The sequence below is a fragment of the Bubalus kerabau genome, chromosome X (genome assembly GCF_029407905.1).
Source record: "Bubalus kerabau isolate K-KA32 ecotype Philippines breed swamp buffalo chromosome X, PCC_UOA_SB_1v2, whole genome shotgun sequence".
Taxonomy (NCBI): domain Eukaryota; kingdom Metazoa; phylum Chordata; class Mammalia; order Artiodactyla; family Bovidae; genus Bubalus; species Bubalus kerabau.
In genome coordinates, this window is record NC_073647.1 from 152,552,487 (window position 1) to 152,573,236 (window position 20,750).

Below are 20,750 nucleotides of genomic sequence, written 5' to 3' on the forward strand. Positions count from 1 at the left end.
AGGAAAAATAATTTCCCCTCTACCCTTCTAAGTTCTTGGCTAAGACCCACTGTATAAAGACAGATGAACAGGAGAGAAAGAGAGAAACTGGAGTTTCATAACATGGATACCTCCTGTAAATGCGGGAGAAACCGAGGAAAACTAAGTAACTCACCCAAATGGCGCAGGCCATCACCACCTCCAGCTGAAGACCAAAGCAAGCCAGTTCTGAGATGCTGTCAGGGAAAGCACGATAAACATGGGTAAGTAAGGTTATTGTGCCAAATTCCTCTCTTCTTGAGGTCCCCAAAGTATCCTGAGGTTTCTAAGCTTGCCAGGAAGTGACTTTCCTTACAGCCATCTGCTCATACCTATCTTTATGCATTTCATTTTCAATATGACATTTGAGTCATAAACCTTGATAATACAACCATGTTTCCAATTGTGTCCTGTTACAAGGGGAACAGATTCTCATTGAACTTATGCAAATAACTGTATCACCATGAAAATGAGAATATCACTAAGTGTTTCCAGATTTTGGAGGGATCAGGTATGGAAAAACATTGTCTCAATTCTGCTTACAAAGGTATAATTCACCAAATTGCAATCAATCACAGATACCTTAAGAGAAAAGGTTTTCCTTAAATCTGGAGGAAAAAACATTGTATTTCTAACCAAAAGTCATAAAAATTATAATCATTTTCATCAGCTTCATTCAATTCCATGTTATTAATTTTTGTTCTGCTTGAGTCCAGTTTTTCCATTAGTTCTGGAAATTCCTACCCAGTTCAGTTTTATAATCTTGAAGTTATCAGAAACCTGACTCCTACAGTATTTGTCAGAGTCCTTTTTGTGAGTCTCTTTGAAGGTGAAACATGTATCTCTACAAATACAATCAAGAAGGTTTAGTATTCTTATTTGACAATGTGTCTCACGTAATTTGGGGCGTCCCTGGTGGCTCGAATGGTAAAGAATCTGTCTGCGATGCGGAAGACATGGGTTTGATTCCTGGGTCAGAAAGAGTCTCTGGAAAAGGAAAGGATAACCCACTCCAGGCAAGTATTCTTGCCTGGGAAATCCCATGGAGAGAGGGGCCTGGCGGGCTACAATCCATGGGATCACAAACAGTCAGATAGGACTGAGCAACTAACACTTTCACTCACATAATTTCAGCTATCAAATAAGCCTAAGTGGTTTAATATATTTTCATAATGAGAGAAAACACATCTTTCCACAGAGGCCCTGTAGAAAATCCCAAAGTTAGAGGTCAAAAAGATTTCATTTAGAATTTGATGTGGGGAAGTTTGTCAAAAAATATCAAAAGGTTTGGACACTTGACTAAATAGAATCATAAATTATTATGGAACAATACTTACATATCCAATTAACCAAAGTGACAGTTAAATTTCAAAGGTAAATACAGATGGTCACATAGTTGTGACCAAAACTTAGCTCTTAATCTTTAAAAGACTGTTTGCTAAAGTAATCAAAGACCTGATGATAAAGATAACAACTAGAAACACAGGAAATCATTTTAATACAATCTAAAATCTTTGGTTTCTAGGCAGATTACTTAGAAAGGGTAAAGAAAAACCTTTCACAGTCTCCTAGTGGGGGCAGACCAGTAGTCTAATAAAACTGTCCTTTAACCAATAAATGAAAGAAAATTTTATGTAATTACACTATTAAGCTTATTTTTAAAACCTTTAAAACAAATTTATTCAATTTTAGCCCTCTTGACTACACAAGGTAACACTTTCTCTTCCTCTCTCTTCCCAGCTTTCTATATGCCTTTAGTTTGTCCTGTATTCTCCTACTTTCTATTCTGAAATAACTAGCTTTACTTTAGGATATAATTACTTTTACTTCTCTTGCATATGGAGTTATTACACTTATTTCTAGTATTATAATTTTCATAACTCTTAGAAACTAATTTCTAGTGAAAACAAACAAGCATTTGCAGTCTGTTACACCAGCATTCTTTAAACTGGCAAATTTATGAATATAGTTCATCATTTCTAAAAACAGATGTTTCCTCCTAGTATAGTTTTTTAACATGGCACAAGATATGACTATGTCTTACATATCCAAATATCTTTCATTCTGTACGAAGAAGCCCAAAGTAGATAAACCTACGTTTAGTAATGTTTCAGTATTTTATCTTATTTGGAAATGACCTAGATATTCAATTAATTCCCTATCATTTAACTTAGCAAAACTCTAAACTCTCAAGTAATCCAAGATATTTAGAAAACTATTTTTAAGAGCTATAAAACATCCTCAGTGCTGAAAAGCTCACCTACAAACTTTTATCCCTGTGACTTGTTAGGCCAAGTGATTTAGATAGAATTGTTCAGTCTACTCATAAAAACATCAAGGCACGGTGTCAGCCATCATCCCAAGGTGTTTTTCTTGCTGACAAATTTTGTAACAGAGCTAATATGAGCTTATTTGAGTAGTAAGTCGAGGTAGAATAAAAGTTGCATCTCTCATTGTATTCATCTTGATAACTCTGAAGATTTGCCTGTTGAATTAAACCAACCCAGCTGGGTTAAACTTAACCCAGCTTTTTATTTACCAAAAATTATCCCAGATCACGTGAACTTGAAAAAAAAAATGGGGCTTGTTTCTATATTTGAGAGTTCTAGGAATTTTTAATTTGAAAAGCACTTATTTTTCTTTATGCCAATTAAATAGAACTTTTATGAATTAGTTTTTACAGTACCATGCAGAGATAGAAAAATACCACACATTTGTTAACACATATATAAACACATGTAAACATACAGATGCAAACAGAGATCTTAAAGCTTTGGTTCTAAAATTTTAGCCCTGATTTTTGGTACAGTAACACAAAACTCACTAGCTTATAAAAGAACAGGTGAATCCAAATTGTGTTTCTGGCAGCTGGAGTAAGTTAACCTCAGGGTGCTAAGATATATTTTTTTAACTTATATATATATATGTTTTTTCATTTGTCCAGCTTCAAAATAGCTCCTTTTTTGCCTTCTGATGAGAATCATTTTCCGAAAATTTGCATTTCTAAGAGCTGGCTATCATGTCCTAAAGAAGGTGGGGACAGAAAATTTACATCACAGAGGCACTGCGAAAGTGTCTTAAGTTTTTTGCCTGGAGTTTGGGGGGTACTTTGCCTAATATCAGAGGTTTAGAGTAATTACCATATAAGTTTTTCCAAGTGCAGAACAGTTCTATTTCCAGTGTCCTGGTCTTTTACAATGCCTACAGGTATTTTGAGGTATTAATAAATAGGGCAGGTTTTCGAACTGGTTAGGATAGGTGAACACCGAATTGCTTCTAGAGCTGAATTTCTGGCTTTGTCAAGATTTGCAGGACAAAGACAGTTGCTTTTAATGCCTCAAAAAACTGGATTGCAGCCTGAATGATATCAAGGGACTGACCTGCCCATCCAACTACATTTTCTTCAATTTGCTTTATATCAGGGAGAAGATTTCCAATTAAGATGGAAATCAAATGATTTGTGTGTTCTGGAGTTTCAGGGCTTAATGCAGCATGCTTTACAAAGTTCAGATAAAGCATTCAACAAGGCCTTTCAATGCTCTCCTTTTTCTGAGTGCACAATTCCACCTTGGACCAATTCACCTTCAGGGAGAGGGTAGGGGAAGCCCTTACTATTGCTTCTGTCAGCCTCTGAATATTGGTTTATCCATTTCCTGATAATTTGGGAGGAATTGTGGTCATATTTCCCGTGTGAGTGTGCCTGTTTTCCCCAGGGGGCCATCTGGTGTATCTGATAACTACAGTATAATTGTGGATGTTAAGAACACCCCTGCACAGCCAATCAAGGTCCCTGGGAGTGGGGAACTGATCTTTTTAACTCTTCTCTATATTTGATAGATATGTTCTAAAAGTGGAGGTACAAAGAACTTTGTCATTTCATCTTGCTAAGGATGTCCCTAAGGCTGACTGCCATACTCCTTCATGTCCTCCTTTCAAGTTAGTCTTTCCCTAGATAGCAAAGAAGGTAACTGTTTAGGATGAGAGGTCTGCAACATGTTAAACACAAAAGTTTCTCCAATTCCAAAGATTCATCATTTGGCCATTGACAAGTAACATCTTATTTACTTTCAATAGCAACCCACACCAATAAGCCTTTTGATGGCTTAACCATGGATGCAAGAGGCATCCCAAAACGGGGTGCAAAGATGCAGCCCTCAAAATTCAGAAAGCTCACTTCCAGAGTTAGCCTCAGGAAGCCAAGACCTTCACTGTCACAGGTGCTAAGGACAGTGGCATGAGAAGTGTCTCCAGTTTCCCACAAGAATGTGATAATGCTTTCAGTTACAAACCTCCTCATCTGTGACACGGGGTGGGCGCTGTAGGAACAGGACTTTTCCCGCACTAAAGGAGGCAAGGTTGCAAGGACAAGGGCCCTTTATGCCAAACTCGCACAACAGCTAGAAGGATCAGAGAAGGCTGCTTATCACTTTGTGTCTTGGATCCCCAGCCTATGCAGTTGGTCATGAGATGCATGTAGATACAAGCATCATCTAGCTGGCAACAACCAGAGAGAATACTCTCATTGGTCATAAAGCCAAGCTCTCAGGACAGAATGAAACAAAAGCAAAGTCTCGCCTGTCCTGTGGTTCTCCTTATGCCAAATACCACAAAAGACAGAGATAAAACAACGACCATCTCTGGGAGGAAAGAGGACCAGTAGAAAACAAGTCCTGAAAACAAGTCTCTACCAGAGTCATGACACCTAAGGAACTAGCTGACACGTATTTTCTCCTGCTAACCTCTATTTGGAAAAGAAGGGACAAGGTGAAATGTTTACCTTTGTCTCTCAGCTGCCACCAGAGTGAAATCCGGGAGAGAGGACTGTGGTAAGAATCTTTACCCTCTCTGGCTTCTTCCGTATTTCCAGGGTCCCAAGCGAGGATGGTGTCCTGGCAGGTCCCATGGGAGATTGCCAACCTGTAGGAGAGGAAAGAGAGTTCACCCTTTACTTTTCTAGGTTCTTGACTGAGACATCCCCCAGCCTGCATAATCGTAGACAGATGAACAGAAGAAAACAGGAGAAAAACGGAAGTTTAATAGCATGTATAACTCCTGTATACTGGAGGGATACCCAGGAAAACTGAAACTCCCTGAAGTGGCCCATGACATCACCTTAAATATCATCTCCAACTAAAGATAAAAGATGATGTTAGGGGTGAGGGACTGGGAGGTGAGCAGGACAAGCAGGGTATACACAGGTAAGGTTGTCCCACATACTTAAGTCCCTACCTTCTCCACTGATAAGAGTTTCCAGAGGTTTAGAGTCATCCTCCTCTTTCTGCTATAGAGAAGGCGACTTCTTGTGTAACTGTAAATGTCTCTCACAAAAAGGTAACTGCTATTCAGTCCATGGGGTCGCAGAGTCAAACACGACTGAGCTGAACTGATTCAGTTTCCAGAACTTTTCCTGTGTCTGCTTTTTCTTAGAGAATAACCAGCTCAAGATAAACCTTGTGCCACAGAGGCATATTTTGAGGGGGTGACAAATGCTGCTGCCCTTCAAAGATAAATACGCACTGAGCGGCTCCCTTAGGTATCTCTGGGCAGAGAAGTGAATGCTTTCCCCTCTGTGACACACACTTCTGTGTTTACTTTTTTTCACCTTATATTTTACTTTTTAAAAAATTCATTAACAGCTTCAAGAAGTTACGTTTCCCTTGGATTTTCGTAGGTTAAGATGCCATATTGTTGCGAGTTGTAAACCATCTAGTCTTACATGGAAAGATCACGCCTCTAACATGTCAGATAAAACCAGCGAAGACCTCTGCCATCAGGTAAGTGTTCTTTCTTCTGAACTAAAACAAAGTCCTTAATGTTAATCAGTATTAGAAATCCATTTTTCCCCACTGACATAAGGAAACCTTTTGGCATAGACATGACAGAAATGCTCTCCTCTTTGTGAAGGGAAGCCAGATCAGAAATGGTAAGCGGTGAGATACTTTCAGAGAGCCGTTTCTTTCTGAAAGCTCATCGAAAAACACGATCTCCCAGAAAAGGCACATGTAGTGCCTTTACATTTGAAAACGGTGGAGGGCCTCTTTCTGAAGAGTTGGTTTCAGTACCTCCAGGAAATAATAGCTTCGCTCCTTTTGCAACTTGAAAATTAGATCTTTTCAAAACAAGAATAGAGAGAGGCACATCCCCTCACCAGCCAAGTCTAATTCCTCATTGCCTTTCCACCCAGCCTCTCAGAGTGCACACACTCTCTCCCGTACTTGTTTGTGGGGTTTCTAATATTTGTTTGTCACGCACATGATTAATGTACTGATGCAAACCTTTCATCCTCTTTTCCCTCTTCAGCTCAGTCGTTTGGTAGCGAGCACTAGGAAGCTTGAAGACCAAGTCGAACGATGTATCTGGTTCCAGCAGCTGCTGCTTGCCCTAACTATGCTCTCATTTACCTTTATGGTTTCTTCATTCTATCTGTTGTACAGTTCAAGAAGTGGGCCTTAGTGGGAGTCTAAGACTCCGAACTTTACCACCATGCTCCAAGTGTCGCACATCTATGCTTCCACCAAGGAGATGTACGGCATTTAGGGGCAGAACTGAAACATTCTTGAAATAAACTAGTAGAATAAGCAAACACTGAAGAGATTGATTATGAGAGTCTATAGGTAGTTAGTCAAGTAAGTAAAGGCATATCTGTTGTGTGACTTAATAGTTTAGAGATAATTTATTTTCCCCTCCTGAATACTTTTAAAGCTTGTTTTATCGTGTGTGTGTGTGTGTATATATATATATATGTATGTATTTATATATATATATATATATATGTACATGTTAGCTGAACAGAAAAGTAACTTGCTTTGTTGCAGCCAAAAAACGTCATCTGCTTTTTTTTTTAACACAGTTATTATAGCTGAGCCAACTTAGTTTTTCTATACTGTGTATATAGAACAATGTATATTGAAGAAAAAAAAAAAGACGTACTTATACAGAGTCATTTCTGTAACCAGGACTTTGTCATTTTGAGGACTACTAACACGTGCTAGTTGATGTTCTTTTGGAATGTACAACTACTTAATGCCAAACCACCTTTAGCCTTTGTTTCCTATCCGTCTTCCTTAAAGGCCTGCCTGCCTTTTATTAGGGCTTCCCTGGTGGCTCAGAGGTTAAAGCGTCTGCCTGCAATGCGGGAGACCTGGGTTCTATCCTTGGGTTCGATCCCTGGGTCGGGAAGATTCCCTGGAGAAGGAAATGGCAACCCACTCAAGTATTCTTGCCTGGAGAATCCCATGGACAGAGGAGCCTGGTGGGCTACAGTCCATAGGGTTGCAAAGAGTCAGCGGACTTTGTATTGAACAATCACATTCTCATTGAGGTAGGGCTGGGGAACTAAGTCTGGTTGGATTTTCTCTGAAATCTGTCAGTAACATCTGGAAGGAGAACCTCTCCAGTCTTTTTTATGCAGTTTCATGTTGCTCTCTGGCTGGACACATACCTTTTTGCTTCACCTGTTATAAAGGCCTGATCCTCCATTGGATCATCTTCACCTTCTTTTCTAAATGAAAGGAGTTAGATAAACATATTTTTTGAAAAGTTAATTTTTGAAAAAGATGCCTAGCAGTATAATTCATTTACATTTCAGTTTCTTGTTAAAATCAGGCATGAGAGGGGAACTTGACAAAACACTGGAGTATTTAAGAGGGTGGAAAAAAAACTGAAACTTAGGTTGTCAGTTCTCCGTTTTAAAAGTGAAAAATAGTACTTGGTGATCGACTGTCCAACCTTCAGACCAAGGTTAACTGACTTGATCTTCCACCTTTGTCAACAGCAATACTGAGGACAGTTCCTCAATTCCTAACATGAAACACCTCGCGGGAGCAGAGCCTAATAACAGTAGTTTCTTTTCTCATCAATATAACCAGTTTGGGTCCCTGTTGCTTCACATGTAAATCTACTTTATATGAAAGACAAAAAATAGTCTGTAAAATAAATTTTGAGTTGTGATTGAGCCACGTTTGGAGAATGTTTTATTCTGAGCTTGTAGTGTTGGCGGCTTTCATCCTGAGAACTTGATGACCCTAAATGGCATTATGAAGAAGGAAGAGAGAGGCTTCCTTGGAAATGGGCCTAGGAAATAAAACCTTAAATGGATACTGGTCTGATACTTTGTCTTAATTTGGGTTTTTCTGTTTCAGTTTGCCACCTCCAGACGTGAAAGTGACTGCAGTCCACCCTAAGTACTGTTCATAGTTTCTCCCTGTGTGTGCAGCGCTTTCCCCTTATATGGTAGATCACTGGCTTTACTATAATCGAATCCCAAATTGTCTATGTGTTTTGTTCTTTGGCAAATAAATGTGGAAATAATTAGTCAAAATTGGAAATGTATAATAATTCACGTGAAAATTACATAAACTCACTAAAATGTTTTTCCCTGATGTCTGGCCAGTTGAATTTAATAACGTATCTTGTTAACATTTGTGTGTCTATTAAATGTGACTAAGCAAAATGTACTGAAAATTAACCATAAAATCAAAGGCATCTAAACTTTTGTACTTGTCTTGATTGGTTACATATATTTATATTTGATTTTATTCTGTCTTCCTTTATTTAATCACATTTGTATGATTATTTTGAGTACTCTATAATTATTTTTTAATATGTCATTACCTGTTTATGACCAGATTACCAAGGACCAACATTTAGATTTAGATTGTTTTCACTTGGGAATGGAAATTCATCGCGTTTCCATGAAAACATTAATGAAGTATCATTATAGGCAAGAGCCTAAAAATACAATTGCTGGTAAACCTAGACTCAAATTTCATAATATACCATAACTGTTTTTATATCTTGCCACTAATTTTGACTGGATTTAATAGCACTTTATTGTACAATTGCGAAAAAAAAATATATTCCTAGAATTGTTGCCAGTGTAATTTCTCTAATGTTCTGGTGCTTTTCATATATTTTCAGTATTTTTATTACTATATTGGTATTTTCTTTGTATAAATTGATCAAAAGAACATGCTTTCTATTTTAATATGTTTTAGAAAAATAATACATTTATGCAATAAATATCATCAGGAAAAACCTCTGGTCTCTAATTCATAAAGCATTTTAAAAAATCAATGCTCAGGTTCACACTGACCTTTCAAAGATCATATTAATTTCTCCTGGACCTGCTTACCTTTTTATAAGGAGGGCACTGCAGAATTCCAAAGACAATTGTGTTTTCAGGAGAACCCGACCTCATTGTATCCTGTTTCTTGTCGCCCAGGGTCAGGGTCTGCTCCTCGGGGCCGCGCTCCATGTTCCTGACTCAGCGTTGGCCTCACTGTCACAGCTGGGGCTCCATCGTTGAACCCTACCACTAGAGTGGCCACCCAAGTCACAATTGCCCCTCATCCCCCATCCTAGTACCCACACACCTGGCTACCAGGCACGTGGCAGGAAGTCCCTGTGAGAGGGCATCAGAGCAGCTGGGGGTGGGGGCAGCCCTGGACGGGGACCGCAAAGGCCCTAGGGAGTGTGTGGGCTCCTCGCCATTGGAAAACACAACTCCCAAGAGCAGCTCCATAAAACAGAACCAAAAGGACAGGTCCGTCTTCTAAACTGCAAAAGAGAGAAGACCACCTGAGAAATTAAAAACAGAGCCACTAAGACCAGTAACCTACGAGGGCGCGCCATACCTACCTGGGACAGTGAGGGTATGACCTTTCCCAAAAAGACAGTTTTCTAGGGAACAGAAGAGCTAGAAAAGGATCAGTTACTTTACAGCAACCCAGCTCTTCCTCTAGATTTTTACTAGCAACTTGAGGTTTCTTGATGTCAGCACCACATGGGTCCTCAGAAGCACAGGGCTCCCCTTTTTCTCCCTGGACCATGAGCACAGAACAGAAATCCTCCCATCTGTCTCGACTGGGGCAGGGGTAGTCGGGAGTGAGGCTTCTGGGTTCCAGTCCTCTCACTGACATTTGATTCCTGCGTGACTCGGGAATGTTCATTAACCTTTCTGCCTCAGTTTCCTCATCCCCAAGTGCCTGTGATCATCAAAGGACTACTTCCCAAGAGGAGTGTGAGAGGGAGGAGATCTTGCATTTAAAGCCGCCCTGGAGAGGCTCACCTGGCTCTGCTGGTGTTGCCTCCACCACCTTCCTTCCCAGCCCCCAGAGCTTTTCACACTGGGGTTGGTCTTCCTGAACATCACATCACTCAAAGCCACACATCAGTGCCCCAGACTTTTCCGCTTTGTTCTAGCCCTTTCTTGGTCCATCACTGAATTCTGCTTTCCAGGTGAAGGGACACATGGAGAAAGCCAGTGAAGATCAGCTGCCTTGAACCCTGTGAAGGAGTATCCTCCACCAGTCAGAGGAAGGCTTGTTTTGACGCTTCCTTCCACCATGGCACCCAGACCCCTCAAAACACCGCACCCACACCCTAAACTGATACCACAATATTCCACCCAGAACAGTTTCCCCCTATATTTGTAACAACCATTAAAATATCGCATAGGATCCTTTATATCTTCATGGCAATACCATCTTTAACACTGACTATAATTACTTCCCTGTGACGTCCGAAGATCCTCTTCCCTACCCCTCTCAGGTCCCCTGCCACACTAAGACTAATCTCTGGCACATGTTACAATATTTGAGACAACTGGTTCAGCTGGGAAGAATATAAAGGAGCATCTCCCTGACCCACAGAAATGAGACCATGCACCCTTCCAAGTCTTTGTAGACTTGAGAATTTGAGTGATGCTTGCAACTACCAGTTGCTCGTGTTCCTTTGTTTTTGAACAGTGTGAGAAGACATGATAAGATCTTGTGTTTTACAGATAAGGAAACCAAAAGCCTGAGAACTCATCCTTTTTCCCAAGGTCACAGGCCAGTTGGTTTCAGAGCCAAGAGTTCAACTAGTCTCCCAAGTCCACTGCTTGTTACAACCACTCAAAACTGCCTCGACTGAGCATCAGGTTACCATACTGAAGGACAGGTCTGATAACTCCACATTCCCTAAACAGCAAGAGAGGAAGAGGAGAGAAGATAGCATACTTGAGAAGCAAAGTTGACAAAACACAAATAACCACTCAAGACCCTTGGCTGGAAAAGTTTCTTGGTATTCTAAGCTACAGACCTCATTGAAAAAGGTTTGAAAGGTACAGGTTAATGTCCTGTTTACTTTGATGGAGGGCCGTGTTGTGCCTCATCAACTTTCAGAGAGGTTTATCCATCAGTCTATAGAAGGGCATCTAGCAGGGTGCAGCTAGTAGTTGTCTCAGCCATAGTCTAGTCACCTTAAGGAGTTGTATTTAATGAAATCAAATCATGTAAGTTTTCTATTAAAAGTAAAGTGAAAGTGTTAGTCACTCAGTCGTGTCCAACTCTGCGACCCCATAGACTGTAGTAGCCCACCAGGCTCCTCTGTCTTTGGGATTCTCCAGGCAAGAGTACTGGAGTAGGTAGCCATTCCATTCTCCAGAGGATCTTCCCAACCCAGGAATCGAACCTAGGTCTCCCACATTGCAGGCGGATTCTTTACCATCTGAGCTATGGCCATGTAACAAATTACAATAAACTCAGCGTCTTAAAGCAACCCAAATTATTTCCTAGTTCATGTGGCTGAGTGTGGTACACCATGGCTAGGTTCTCTGGATAATGTCTCACAAGACTAAAATCAAACTGTCAAGTCACCTGAGTCCTCTGTGGAGGCTCAGCTGGATAAAGGTCTGCTTCCAAGGGCTCACCCGATTAGATCAGACCCACCCAGGACAATCTCCCTTCTGATGAACTCAAAGGTAACTGATTAGAAACATCACATCTGGGGACTTCTCTGGTGGTCCAGTGGCTAAGACTCTGTGCTCCCAGTGCAGGGGTCCTGGGTTCGATTCCTGGTCAGGGAAGGAACTAGATCCCACATACTGCAATGAAGGGTGAAGATTCTGAGTGCCACAACTAAGACCTGGCACAGCCAAATTAATATTTTTTTAGAAAAGAAAGAAACATCACATATGCAAAATCCCTTCCTCTGTGTAAGCTCGGGATAAAGTGTTATTCCATCACATTCACGAGCCCCAGGCCCCTCTCAAGGGGAAAGGGTTATCCAGGGTGTGTGTTGGGTGGAATCAGCAAGCTCAACCAATATGGTCCCCTCATTTTACAGATCAGGAAACAGAGGATCAGAAAGCTGACCCAATCTCTGAATTCACAGACGTCCTGCACATGAAAGGAAACAGACTAGAACCTGTTAGGCACCGGATGACAGGTGTGGAGGACAGTATGTCTCTATCCAAGCTGGTTTCCTCCAGTCTCATAACTTCAGTGCGCACAAGAATTCAAACTTTTGCAAATAACCTGTTAAGGGAAAGAATTCCACTATGTCAAATGTTGATTCAGTCATTTAAAAAAAAAAATACCCAAGAAACATTCTCACAATGAGTTCATGTGCTGGGGCAAAGAGGACTTCCGGTAATTGTGTGCTTTTGTCAAAAAAGCTCCAGTGAAAATCAGTTTGTTTGTTTTTTAACTTTCCCTTTTCTTTCAGAATAATCCATTTCAGTTAGTTTATTTAAGTTAGTTTTCTTAGACCTATATATACTCTATTAAGGTAGCTACAAGAAAAGGTCAAAACAAAGGAAGGAAAAAAAACTCCTTTCCTTATGGAGACTTGCCTTGTGACTCCCAGAATAGTTACTGTCTAATTTACTTTGGATCAAAGTCCAGAGCCTTGAATTCTATTATGCCAGAAAGTCCTCTGCAAATTTGCAGGTCCTCCTAGAGCTGTGTATGTACATGTGAGTGTCAAAAAATCTCAGTAGTTTCTGGAAGCCACTCTAAACTCCTTCTACGTGGATTTGCAACTGCCCCATAAATTCTAACTTGATGTTCCCCTCTATGTAAGTATGTAGTCTTGTTTCTTTCTGACTGCAAGAAACTTTAAAACCACTAATATTATGACGATCTCCTTTTGCAGAATCTCGGACTACAACAAAGAAGTGGATCATTTGTCTTTCTCACGCCAACACTCCTCTCTTTTCTGCAGCAAACCCTCACCCTAATACTGTCATAGAGATTCATTCAGTAGAACTTCCTATTTGCAGTTCAATTTTCCCTGAACCGCTTTCGCCCACTAACAGGCAAGCGTGCTTGAGTCAAATACCAAATCACTGTTCTCGGTCATAAAATAAATGTCAGAAATGTGTTTTAGGTACTTTTCCAACTCTGTAACTCCAGCGACTTCTTTTTAAGGAGGTGGAGAGGGAGAAAGTTATAATTAGGGGGAATAACAATCATATGATGCAGTCTACCCAAACTTAATTTTTTTTTCACGCAACTGAACTAATAAGTTGCTTAAAAGGAAACTGACATAAAAAGCAAAGCTTCATTGCAAACCAGTATTTACTGCTCTGAGATCTCTTAAATCACTTGAGATCTTAGTCATCAGAGGTGGGGGTGTGTTATAGAGACTCAAATTATAAAGTCAGTGCTTAGGGTAGAAATGAATATAGTCAGAATTTTCCCTCAAAATTCATTAGGAAGATGCCAAAACAGAGATGATATAGTAACCATATCCTGGTGAGTCTAAACCTTTTTAACAGCAGATAAAGCATTTGGTTTGCTTCATTTGGTGGTAGTGGTGGAGATCATGTAGTACAATAAATACATGCAATAAGTCTTAAAACTAGAATCACCATCAACAAGATTCTCTTGAGAGACACAAGAAAATTGCAAATGACTGAAAGGAAAACATATTGACCACTCTATACACAGTGGAGTACGATCGTCTTGATTCTAAGGGTTGAGACCTAGATATAAGTGAGGTTGCTTACATAGTTAGGGCCAAAGTCAGAAATGAAATATGGTCTTCCTGTTGGAAAAGCCTCTTTAGGAAGGGCCCTCACCATATCTCCACTTGCATCTTGCTCCATGCTGTCTCACTCCATCCTAGTGTCTATTACCATCACTCCAGCAAAGCAATACTTGCTAAGGTCGAGCAATGACCTCCTTATCAGGTCACCCATTGCACATGCTTCAGTCTGAATCAGAAATGAAGCCATGCAGCAGCGTTTGACTGTATCAACCACGAGGTTTTTGACACAACAAACTCCTGCTTTTCTTTTCTCCCTGCCTCCTCTTCCTCCACCATGTCTTTAAAGCATTCAAGTTAGAAGTGGGCTCTCTTTCCTTTCTCTCCAAAGGTGACCTCCTCTATACACAGACCTGCAGTTAGCATCATGGCAACCCACTCCAGTGTGCTTGCCTGGAGAATCCCAGGGACGGGGGAGCCTGGTGGGCTGCTGTCTATGGGGTCGCACAGAGTCAGACACAAGTGAAGCGACTTAGCAGCAGTTAGCAGCAGCCAACCATTAACCCTCTGATGGTCTAACCATACCTCCCCCGCTAGGTCTTAAACCTACATGAGTGAAAGTCACTCAGTTGTGTCTGACTCTCTGCGACCCCATGGACTGTTCATGGAATTCTCCAGGCCAGAATACTGGAGTGGGTAGCCTTTCCCTTCTCCAGGGGATCTTCCCAACCTCCGAATCAAACCAGGGTCTCCCACATTGCAGGCAGATTCTTTACCAACTGAGCTATCAGGGAAGCCCAAGCGAGCACAAGGAGCCGGGCCCAGGGTGATGCACGTGGCGTGGAGGAATGAGGGGGGCGACCCCCGACCCTGTCGCCCCAACTCAGCAGTTCCAGGTGTCCATCAGAAAATGTCAAAAACAACTCATGATCCTCCCCCATACCCAGTCTTCCAGGTCCTATCGCAATGGATGGTACCACCCTCCATCCACGTAAAACCAAGTACCCCTAAAACTGAGTTTATGATTAACCTCTCTGTCCAAAACCTTATTCCCTTTCTTGTTCTGCACCCATTCCCCCTCAAGATTGAGGAATATCAGGGGAAATGGAGGGTCATAACCAAGCAGGACCCTGTGGGACCCTCCCAAGAGAGACCCTCTCCCCACCATGTCCTCTGCCTGCCTCTTGTTTATAGAAAAACTTAAGCCTTTTAGGCCTTCCCAGAATTCCAATAAGCAAATTCAATCAGAGGGGTGAGAAAATGCAAAAACAAAGGAAAACAAGCAAGCAAGACAAAATGACAATAGTTTAGTCACTGAACAATGTCAAGGACCTTTAGTTCCCCCTCAGGACTATAGATAACATTCTGAGCCATATCCTTGAGCTATTTTGCAAATACTGAAACTCCCATCAGCTGGAAGAAGTTAACTGTATGTTACCCACAAGCACATAGACCCTAGATAGGTTGGAACCAGAAGATTGATGATGCTGAGGCCAGGTTACTTTACCACCAACAAATCAGAAGGCCCACAAGCTGATCATGCACCCTAGAGCCCTATCTTTAGAGACCTTTCCCTGAAAGCCAACAGGTCTTTTGAGCATTAACCACTCATACTCCCTGCTTGTTGCCTGCACTTTCCTTCACCACAACCTGGTATCAATAGACTGGCTTCACTGGATGTGAGCGGGGAAAACCCAGTTTGGTTTGGTAACACATTTACACCAGCTAGAAACCTGACCTTCATCCTTGACCCTACAGGGCCCCTCCCCTCCCCACTGCAAACTCCCTCCTTCAATCCACAATGTCTCTCACATGACTTCTGCAACAATCTCAGGCAGTGTCTGGGCTTTCCTTCTGACTCTCAGCAGTCATTTCTGTAGTCAGGGACATTGAGGACCCTTGAAAATGAACATCTTATTATACCCCGGTTAAAACTTCACCTGGCTTCCATGGCTCTCAGCCCATGATTAAATTTCTTAACTTGGCCTACAAGCTGCTGAATGGGCTGGCCTTTGCTACCTTCCCAGCCTCATTTCCCCCTCTCTCTTGCTCTAAAAAGTTTAGTTTCATCTCTCTGCCTGGAACTTCCTCCCATCCCAACTTCCCATTCTCACTTCTTCAAGGTGGTTCTCAGCTTCTCACTTGTTTATAAAAGGCACCTCTCTGCCCACTCTCACCACTTTTCTTCAACACAGCACTGAAAGTCCTAGCCAGAGCAACTAAGCAAAGATAAAATAAAAGGCATCCAAATTGTAAATGAAGAATAAAACTGGCAGATGACATAATATTATATACAGAAAATCCTAAAGACCTCACCAAAAGATGTAGACTATATGAATTCGATAAAGTGACAGGATACGAAAACCAATATACAAAAATCTGTTGCATTTCTACACACTAATAATGAACTATCAGAGAATTAAGGAGATAATCTCATACACAAGTGCATCAAAAAGACTAAAATACCTAGGAATAAGTTCAGCCAAGGAGTTGAAAGACATGTACAGTGAAGCAATAAGTCATTAGTGAAAGAAACTGAAGAAGACACAAATAAATGGAAAGATATTCTGTGCTCATGGATTAGAAGAATTAATACTGTTAAAATGGCCCAATGGCCCAAAGCAACCTACATATTCAATATAATCCCTACCAAAATTCCACTGCCATTTTTCACAGAAATTGAACAAACAATCTTAAAATTTGTATGGAACCACAAAGGCCTTGCAACGGCACCCCACTCCAGTACTCTTGCCTGGAAAATCCCATGGATGGAGGAGCCTGGTAGGCTGCAGTCCATGGGGTCGCTGGGAGTCGGATACGACTGAGTGACTTCACTTTATTTTTTCACTTTCATGCATTGGAGAAGGAAATGGCAACCCACTCCAGTGTTCTTGCTTGAAGAATCCCAGGGACGGGGGAGCCTGGTGGGCTGCCGTCTATGGAGTTGCGCAGAGTCGGACACGACTGAAGCGACTTAGCAGTAGCAGCAGCAACAAAGGCCTTGAGTAGCCAAAGCAATACTGAGAAAGAAGAACAAAGCTGGAGGCATCATGCTTCCTGATTTCAAACTCTACCATAAAGCTATAGTAATCAAAACAGTATGGTAAATAGCATAAAAACAGACATACAGATTAAAAAGAACAGAATAGAGAGCCCAGAAAGAAACCCATGCACATATATGGTCAATTCATTTATGACAAGCTAAAAATGTACAATGGGAAAAGGATAATCTCTTCAGTAGATTGTGTTGGGAAAATCAGATAAGCACATACAAAAGAAGGAAACTGGACCACTATCATACACCATGCACAAAAACTAACTCAAAATGGATTAAAGACTTGAATGTAAGACCTGAAGTTATAAAACTCCTAGAATACATGCGGGTAAGTAAGCTCCTTCTAGGCTATGATTTTTTGGATTTAACTCCCAATTCAAAGGCAATAAAAGTAAAAATAAGCAAGAGGGACAATATCAAGCTAAAAAGCACAACAAAAAAAAAAAAAAAAGAAAGAAAGAAAGGACAACCAGCAGAATGGGAGAAAACGTTTTCAGATCATATATCTGATGATGGGCTAATATCCAAAATCCATAAAGAACTCATATAGGCAAATGGCAACAACACCAAAAATACAATTTTAAAAATTGACAAAAAATTGGCAAAAAATCTGAAGAAATTTTTTTTTTAAATGACATATAGGTGGTTGGTAAGCAAGGTAAAAGATATAAAGCACATGAAAAGATGTTCAACATTACTAATCATCAGGGACATGCAAATCAAAACCACAATGAGATCTCACCTCATATCTGTCAGTCAGAATGGTTATCATCAAAAAGACAAGAAATAACAAGCATTCATGAGGATTCAGAGAAAACAGAACACTTGTGCCCTGTTGGTGGGAATATAAATTGTTGCAACCACTATGGAAAACAGTATGGAGGTTCCTGAGAAAACCAAAAACAAAACTACCGCATGATCCAGCAATTCCTCTCCTAGGTATATATCCCAAGAAAACAAAAATACTAATTCAAAAAGATACACGCACCGCCATGTTCACTGCAGCATTACTTACAATAGCCTAGACACGGAAACAACCTGTGTCCAGTGATGAATGGATAAATACACAATATATACACAACACAGTATTAGTCATACAAAACAAGAAATGTTGCTATTAATGACAACATGGATGGATCTTGAGGACATTATGCTAAGTGAAATAAATCAGAGAAAGCCAAATACCATATGATCTCACTTATTTGTGGGCTCAAAAAATAATCACTGAAAAAAATGAACTCAGCTACAGAGCATGGAAGTGGAGGGGGGTAGTGGCCTAAATGGTACCAAGTACTAGTTATAAAATAAACAAGTTCTGGGGACGTAATGTACAGGATGGTGACTATAGTCAATAACACTGTATTAGATATTTGAAAGTTGCTGAGAGAGTAGATCTTAAAAGTTTTCAACACAAGAAAAGAAATTGTTAACTACATGTGGTGATAGACATTAACTAGATTTGTTGTGGTGATGGTTTTGCAATATATACCTATTCTGAATCCTTATGTTTACAACCAAAACTAATACAACGTTCTATATCAGTGATATCGCAAAAAGAAAAAGCCTCTCTTTCCAAGGATGTGATTGTGACTGGTCAATCTCCCCTATCAGATGTTCTCTGATAGCACCATATTTTCTTCACAGCACTCATTGCTGCTTATACATTTGTCACACAAATACAACTGAAGTATAGTTAATTTACAATGCTGTGTTAGTTTCAAATGTACAGCAAAGTGATTCAGTTATGTTGTTGTTATTGCTGTTTAGTTGCTCAGTCGCATTTGTGACCCCATGGACTGTAGCCTGCCAGGCTCCTCTGTCCATGGGATTTCCCAGGCAAGAATACTGGAGTGGGTTGCCATTTCCTCCTCCAGGGGATCTTCCCAACCCAGGGATCGAACCCATATCTCCTGCATTGGTAAGCAGGTTCTTCACCACTGAGCCACCAGGAAAGCCCACATGCATTTACATTATCTATTCTTTTTCAGATTCTTTTCCCATTTAGGTTATTACAGAATACTGAATAGAGTTCCCTGCACTATAGAGTAAATCCTTGTTGATTATCTATTTTATATATAATAGTGTGTATATGTGAATTTCAAACTCCTAATTTATCTCCTCCTGCTTTTGTTAACCATAAGTTTGTTTTCTATGTCTGTGAGTCTGCTTCATTTTATAAACAAGTTCATTTGTATCATTTTTTTTAGACTCCACACATAAGTGATATCATATAATATTTATCTTTCTCTGTCTGATATATTTCACTTATTATGATAGTCTCTAGGTCCATCCATGTTGCTGCTTGTGTGATATTTATTAATGCCTTTCTCCCTGTTAGACTATAAACTCCGCATGGGAAGACATGACAGTCACCATCAAATCCCTAGCACCAAGTACATACATGCCACATGGGTATAGCCTACTTGATGAAGGAATTAATTCCTAGGTTTTAAAAAACAGACTAACATATGCAAATAGATAGCCAATGGAAATTTGCTGTATGACTCAGGGAACTCAAACTGGGGCTCTGTAATAACCTAGATGGACGGGAGGTGGGAGGGAGACTCGAGAGAGAGGGGGCATATGTATACTTAGGGTTAATTCATGTTGATGTATGACAGAAATCAAACCGATACTGTAAAGCAATCATCAATCAATTTAAAATAACAAAAACAGACTATCCAGAAGTTCAAGGCTAGCCTTCCCCTTCCTCTTTTCTAACCTTTTCCCCCAAGTACGTCAATTAACTAACATTTACCAAACCCAGCTTTACGCAAAGCATGTAACTTGCTGCTGATGCTAAGTCACTTCAATCGTGTCCAACTCTGTGCAACCCCGTAGACGGCAGCCCACCAGGCTCCCCCGTCCCTGGGATTCTCCAGGCAAGAACACTGGAGTGGGTTGCCATTTCCTTCTACAATGCACAAAAATGAAAAGTGAAAGTGAAGTCACTCAGTCGTGTCCGACTCTTCACGACCCCATGGACTGAAGCCTGTCAGGCTCCTCCGTCCATGGGATTTTCCAGGCAAAAGAGTACCGGAGTGGAGTGCCATTGCCTTCTCCAAGAATAGCTTGTTTGCAGCCCTAATGGGAAGTATAGGTCAGCAGGACCATTGTCTTTCCGAGACTCACGTTGACAGAATTGCTTCCGTCATCATTTGTCATGGGCTCATGGAGGTAGGATGGTGTTTGGGTTCGCCCACTTTGAGTGTGCAAGGAGCCCCCCCTGGCTTTTCTTACCCAACTCACATCACAGCAGAGATAACTTGGCTTCATTAAGATGGTGCCTGAATGGTTGCTCAAGTGCTGCCTTCTCTTTCCATAGGCCTGCATTTCTGCCCCCGCCCCAGGAAATCCTCAGAGTACTAATTCTATAGTTTGCTGCTGCTGCTAAGTCACTTCAGTCGTGTCCGATTCTGTGCCACCCCATAAACAGCAGCTCACCAGGCTCCCCTGTCCCTGGGATTCTCCAGGCAAGAACGCTGGAGTGGCTTGCCATTTCCTTTTCCAATGCATGAAAGTGAAAAGTGAAAGTGAAGTCACTCAGTCATGTCCGACTCTTTGCAACCCCACGGATTGCAGCCCACCAGGCTCCTCCACCCATGGGATTTTTCAGGCAAGAGTACTGGAGTGGGGTGCCATTGCCTTCTCCAATTCTATAGTTTACTCTCGGCCAAAAGGTTTCCATTGTCATACAATTTTGAGTAACCCAGTATTAAATGAAATTGTAGTTTTCCCCCATAGACTTTCTCAGAATTTTAGTGTACTAATGTGCATGACAAATCTATGAGAATATTATTTCCCTAACCATGGAATCCCCTTTTCAAACAATATATTTTGGGGCTAAGGATCCTGAGCCTACACTTGGGAAAACATTGTGTTAGGAGTATTAACACTTGAAGGATCCTGTATGCCTGTAAGAAGT

The 20,750-nt window shown here is 40.9% G+C and overlaps 1 protein-coding gene across 5 annotated transcripts in view; it reads left to right on the forward strand.

The window, feature by feature from the left end:
• Positions 1–9,054, forward strand: part of MOSPD2 (motile sperm domain containing 2) — an 86,677-nt gene extending 77,623 nt beyond the window's left edge. For 3 of the 5 annotated variants that reach the window (XM_055564564.1, XM_055564568.1, XM_055564565.1), the window contains 2 exons: positions 5,690–5,792; positions 6,319–9,054. In XM_055564564.1, the coding sequence (XP_055420539.1) occupies positions 5,690–5,792; positions 6,319–6,471 (256 nt within the window). In that variant the 3' untranslated portion in view covers positions 6,472–9,054. Of the gene's footprint in view, positions 1–4,885; positions 5,118–5,689; positions 5,793–6,318 lie in introns of those variants that run through there. The other 2 variants (XM_055564567.1, XM_055564566.1) reach the window with 2 other exon arrangements.
• Positions 9,055–20,750: the final 11,696 nt, after the last annotated feature.